General features: G+C 41.0%; 1 protein-coding gene across 8 annotated transcripts in view; it reads left to right on the forward strand.

Annotated features, from left to right (window-relative positions):
* CFAP54 (cilia and flagella associated protein 54) overlaps positions 1 to 2,819 on the forward strand; it is a 106,751-nt gene extending 103,932 nt beyond the window's left edge. For all 8 annotated transcript variants that reach the window (XM_053404981.1, XM_053404977.1, XM_053404980.1 and 5 more), the window contains 2 exons: positions 619 to 696; positions 1,828 to 2,819. In XM_053404981.1, coding sequence (XP_053260956.1) covers positions 619 to 696; positions 1,828 to 1,947 — 198 coding nt within the window. In that variant the 3' untranslated portion in view covers positions 1,948 to 2,819. The remainder of the gene's footprint in view (positions 1 to 618; positions 697 to 1,827) is intronic.
* The last annotated feature ends 3,376 nt before the right edge of the window (positions 2,820 to 6,195 follow it).

A 6,195-nucleotide genomic window follows, 5' to 3' on the forward strand; every position in this document is an offset into this window, starting at 1 on the left:
CAGTGACCCATGTAGTCCAACATCCTCGTCTTACAATACCTATTGTATGCCCATAGGAATCGCTTAGCAGGGCCTGAGCACAACAGCACTATTGGGCCTTTGCCTAATTAAACCACCTGTGGCCTTTTAAACTGTTTCTGTGGGGTTATTGTTTGGGAGAGCAGCTATACCATGCTCCCTGGCATGAATTGATGGCAGTGGAGCATGATGTTTGCAGTTTGCCTTCCAATTCCGTTTGGGAGGCAGAATAATCACAGACTTTTGCTCTTCAGCTGAAAATGATTTCACTCAGCATGGTGAGGAGCACCATTTATAGCAAAAGATGGGCCCTGCCAGACCTCTCCTGGCTTGTTTCTGTTATTCTGCTTGAAAAGAGGAAAGTTTGCTTCCCCGTCTAGGTTTTTCTGCTGTTCCTGTTGAATACTTAAAAAGTCCTTGAGGGTTTTTTCAACTATTCAGAAGGACACCAGATAAACCCAGTGGTTTTCAACATTAGCCATGCATGATGCTGACTGTGTTTTGTACATAAGTATATAAAAAATAAGAATCTACCAAATATAATAGATTACATGCATGCACTATAATAGTATTTCTATTCTCCCACTTTGCTACAATTAGGAAATGGTCAAGCAGTGTTTCTCTGAAATAAGAGCCTTGTTGTCTGTTGACCCGCATGAGCCACCACCACTCACAGAGGTATGTTGTTCAGATTTTTAAAAAACATTTTTTTCAAATGCAAACATCTTCCACATATTTTTTTCCACTGGTATCAGTTTTTATGAATACATATGGTCACATTCAAATTCAGTTTGCTTCTGCCTTTGTTCGGTGCAGCCAGATCACCATTTGCTCCCATTCTTTGCTCTCTCCTCGGGTCTTTTTATATAGTTACATTGTCTTGTCCCTTCTTGTTTCCTCCCCCCTCGTTACTTGCTCCCTCTGCTCTGCTGGTCCAGGAGCCCTTTCTCATTTCTTTCTCTCTTCATCTTTTCCTGCTAAAATTCAGAGCCTTCCCTAGGTAGGAAGTAGATAGCCGGGAAAGACTAGGTGGCAATTTTTATTACTTTTGTTCCCTGCACTGGGGTGGGATATTGTAGGGAAGCCCATTTCTCTACTGCTAAGGCACATGCTGCCTCAGATTGCTTCACTTTTTCTTCCTCTTGAACAGCTACCACCCTTGGCCATTTTTTATCCCTCCGGCTCACCTGAGAGTCAGTGTATTGCATCACACTTTGCATGCACATGGCACAATGCTCTCAATGGTGGATTTCATGCCTCCTTCAGCCTCCTTTATGCCTTTTCACCCCACTGGCCACAAAGCCTCATCTAAATGGCACCATTTGAACTCCACAATGGAGGAGAGCCTACAGTAAAAACCGCAAATCCCCGCAACAGCACGACTTATCCAAGGAGACTAGAAGGGTTCGATATATGAGAGAAACTACTGCCTCAGACCCCAATCAGGATAGGGGCCCCATTGGACATGTATGGTTGGAGCATAGAGCAGGCACAAGTCCTTAATGGCTTCTCAGCATGCCTCAGGTCACACTATTAGTCCCCCTCAGTGCTTTTTTTTCCTTGAAAAATGGGTCCTTGTACTCACCATAAAGTTGTTAGAGTAAGTGCCACACTTTTTATTAACAGCAAAAAAAGGTGCTGGTACTACGTACCCTTGGGTATCTCCTGATAAAATGCACTGGTCCCTCTCATTCCTCAGAATGAATTAAATTCAATGTGACTTGCTCTAACTGAAGTTTATATAGGATTTCAGCTTAATTCTATTAAGATTTTTTGGTTTATTCCATGTTTGTGCTTTCTCTTTTGCAGATCCCATTTGACATCACTTTACCATCAATAAAGAATTTAAGGAAATTATTTGAGCCAGCTAATGGGTGTGTGATAATTGCAGGAAATGTCTTCAACTGGATAGTGTCTTTGCTCGCTTGAGTAAACACTGGAGAGTAACTTTGTCATTCATTCAACCTATGCAGAGTTGACAGTTTATAGAGTAATACGCTGTCATACTGAAGCCAGTTGTAAATTCTCTATTCCATGACACAAAGAATTGGTCTCTATTCTTTTCTGGAATTGATAAAATATTTGAGGCAGTTGTAATAAACATATATTTGGTGGTGTTCTTTTTGACTTCTAAGTAGTAGTTTTCTATGTTCAGATTTAATTTACTATGTAAACTTTTTGGTTTAAAATATTTTAAACTTTACACTCCACAAACTGATTTCTGTTTCATTTTTGTTGTTCTTCTAATAGAAAATTAAGGGTTTTTTTGCTTCTGTATTTTTCTAGGCTTTATATCCTCTCCATAGTTGGAGCAGTTAGTATCCCTTCTCTTAAAGCTACCTAGCAAGTTAAATGTAGGTTTTTACATTTGTCTTAACTGCTTAGAAGTGATATTATTGAACCAGAAATGATTTTCTTACATGTGCTTCTGGGATTTGAAGACATTTTTTCAGTGAATGTCTGCTTTTCAGTAGAGGTTGTTGTTTTTCAAATTTTGCAGGCTTCCATGATGAACAGCAGTTGGTTGTTATTCATGAATGTTCGGGTGCTACTGATATAATGCAAGCTTTTTATTGTGCTATGTCCAAGCTGTACTCTGGCGATTGGGGTTTGGTCCAGGTGTATCTATCAACTCCCCCTTGTAATTCAGTAGTACATCCAACTATCAATTAAAGTCTAAACAAACCAACATGCTAGTCCTAAATGCTTTACTTGCTTTCAAATACCAGTGGTTCCATTGTAGGTATTGCTAATGTTTAAAAATACTGAATACAATTATATTAAAAATTATTTTAAAATCATGCTTGTATTTTAGCTTGTCACTTTTGATAGTATTTATTTTGCAAGTTAGAAATGTATAAATGGTCTCCACAGTTCTTTCTCTTGTGTGCTGCAGACGGACATTACAGATCTTGCCATACAGGCTTGCAGGAGTAGGGAACTTTTCCCCAAAGCACTAACTTCCCTCATGTGAAAGTGATCAGGAGATGCATGCTTGAAGTGGGCAAGGCGAAAACACACTCCCTCCCATTCAAATACACTCACAGCTCTCTCTCTAAACACACACACACACACACACACACACACACACACTTTCCCCCTTTCTCACCTTGTCTTCCTGTGCATTGGGAAGTAACTGGTGACACAGGAAGAAATCTGTTAATTCATGGCCAACTCGCTGCAGAATGAGACATGTGAGGGAGTGTGACCTGGTGGGGAGCATGGCTTAAGGAGAATGCCCAGAGCTGGGTTAAGAAGTTTAGTAGGCCAGATAAAGTCCATGGACTGGAGTTTCCCCATCCTTACTGAAGTTACTGCAGCAGTGGCTGCATAGGGAAGAAAATGACATATCCAGCCTATATACACTCAGCACAGCTGTTGGGGAGGGTGGTAAGAATGTATAAGGACTCCCTCATAATACCTACGAGAACCTTCATCCAGTGAAGCTGAATATGGGAAGATTCAGAATAGATGAATAGATAGTGAACTATCAACCCAAATACCTAAGACAAGTAGCAAGGGGCTTAGTTCTCTCTCTCTCTCTCTTTAGTTAAAAGATGAATGAAATTCCCTCATCCTTTTTCTGGTGCTCTCCAAGAATACCTCCAGCAAAAGGGAAGAAAAGCATTGCATATTTGGTTCAAAGATAAAAAGCACAGCAGAATAAAGACCCACTCCCCTTTTTGAGAAGGATTTTCCAAGAGATGTTTATGTATCATAAGCAAAAAGGCACAAGCTCATTTTTAAAGCACTTTGAAGTTCTGCTTAAGGCATAGTAGGCATCTTAATTAAAATGAGTAACACAGTTTGAAAACCAGATTAAAGGATATGTTAGTAATTAAATTAAAATCTGTTTTAGAATCACTGTCTTTGCACAACAATCTGCATGGTACCTGTCATGGCAATTAAAATAAACATTTAGTATGACACTCGCCACATTTTTAAATAGCTTATGCTTTTAAGATATTTCAAATAAAGTAAGAATTTTCAACACCTCTTAACACAGCTGAAAAATAGTAAGGATGAGATTTTGATACGGCTGTAACTATAGCAACTGAAGCAAACATCATAGCAAACATCTGAGATTAAGAATTTGTTTCAAGTTCTAGAAGGATGCACTGAAAAAATTACTACTCTAAGGAAGTTGGAGAAAAGCAAGTTCTTATGCAACAATTCAATAAAATAAGTTGTATGTCTGAAACTACTGTATATAGATTTTCAAAATATCTCTTCATGTTTTATTATAATTCATAATTTGTTAAATTTAATGTCTGATGAATTTTTCAGATTGAACTTGAGAAATATCTTATAAATTAGGGCTGCAGAAAATAACTGACAAGCTCAGTTGGAAATCACAAAGTGAGTCAATTCATGTCTAGATGCAGATGCACAAATGACCTGCCAGAGAAGTGGCCAACAGGCCTCCTGTATACCTTTCCCCCAATTCCTCTGCCACCAAGATTTTTTTTTAGTTTATGAGGAATTCCATCATCACAGCTAAATTCATATGCTGCCCACCCAGCTCACATATATACTTTGGCCTAGGCGAAGGGAGAAATACAAGCTGCAGAGGAATTCCTAAGCCAGCCTATGCAAAATGACATGGCCAAGCTGGGGCCCAGTGGGTCAGTGCATCTGGCTGTTAACCAGAAGGTTGGTGTTTTGAGCCCACCCAGGGACAGCTGTGGGCAGGACTGCTGCATTGCAGTAGATTGGACTCAATAACCCTTGGGGTCCCTTCCAACTCTACAATTCTATGATTAAGAAACAATACAGGGCCACTGAAGACCATTGGCAATGCAACAGAACTCTCCTTCCCCACCCCAACCCCAACTTGTGAACAGAGATTGGTTATTTGGAAGGTTGCCAGGATAATTGGGTGTGAGGTGACAGGAAAATAGTGTCTTTAGCAAGGTGTGCTGGGAAGAAGCAGGGAGAATAAAGAGAGAGATCCCTCTCCTCTTGGGCAGGCTGGCCACAGATAGGCTGGGAAAGATGCCTTCAACTTCAGTGCTGTAGGCTTGACCATGTGGGAACAAAGCTATCAAAGGCTGCAACCATATACTAACTTACCTAAGGGTAAGATCTGTTGAACTCCATGTGACTTACAAGGATGGCACAGTAAAATTCCTAGTTCCAGTTGGCTTAGGACAAGGATCAGCACAACATCCATTCACACATTACAAAACATAAGGTTAATCTGTTTTTCAGCAGATGTAGTTTAGGATTCTGCAGCAAATTCTTACACCTAAATAGAAGTCATTGTAAAGGAGGATGGAGAAAACCCCCCTGCTCTCGACCCCACCTAGTCCAGCATTCTGTTCTCAGTGACCACCCAGATGCCTGTGGGAAGTTCAGAAGCAGGACCTGAATGCAACAGCAGCCCTCTAGTCACCCGCGATTCCTAGCAACTGGTATTCAGAAGGGTACTGGCTCGTAGCTACGAATAGCTCAATTCTTCATGAATTTGCCTTATCTTTTCATGTGATCCAACTTGGTGTCCATCACTATGCTCAATCATTTTTGTTGCACATATATAAATGACATTTGATTCTCCCCCCTTTCAGGCACCATTATTTTTGAGAAAAATTAATATGCTGCATCGTGCCATATTACGGGAATAAATAAGCCAGCCTTGTTTTTTTTAAAGCCTTGTCAAAATAAAGTAAAAAAACACCATTTATAGCCAAGTACAAACACCTTTGACTGTTCCATAAGCTTTCAAGAAAGTTCTTGACTGAGTTTGAGAACATTCCCGGGCCCTGACAACAAAGCACCGGACGCGCAATACAAATTCAGTTAACTCTCATCATCATGATGGATCTTTTCACCGACATGAAACGATTATAAAATGTTAATATATGGCATGAACTTTTGGCATTCTCCTATTAGCGCGTTAGAAGAGCGCAGCCCAGCTGCTTTCCACGAAGTCTCCGGGGAGCAGCCCAGGCCAAGCCACCCTCCTGGTCACACAACGCCGCTTTTCAAACCAACGGGACGAAACGACGACAACAAACACACTCCGCCGCGTGACCTCACCAACTTCGTTGGCCGACGGTTCGGTTTGAATGGAAGCCCCGCCCACTTCTTTCTCTCTCCCCTCCCTCCTCTCCCCTTCAACTAGGGAACGCGAACGCGGCTCCTTCTCTCTTGTCCTCCCTCGGCTGCCGTAAACGA

This window comes from Podarcis raffonei, chromosome 10 (genome assembly GCF_027172205.1).
Source record: "Podarcis raffonei isolate rPodRaf1 chromosome 10, rPodRaf1.pri, whole genome shotgun sequence".
Lineage (NCBI taxonomy): Eukaryota > Metazoa > Chordata > Lepidosauria > Squamata > Lacertidae > Podarcis > Podarcis raffonei.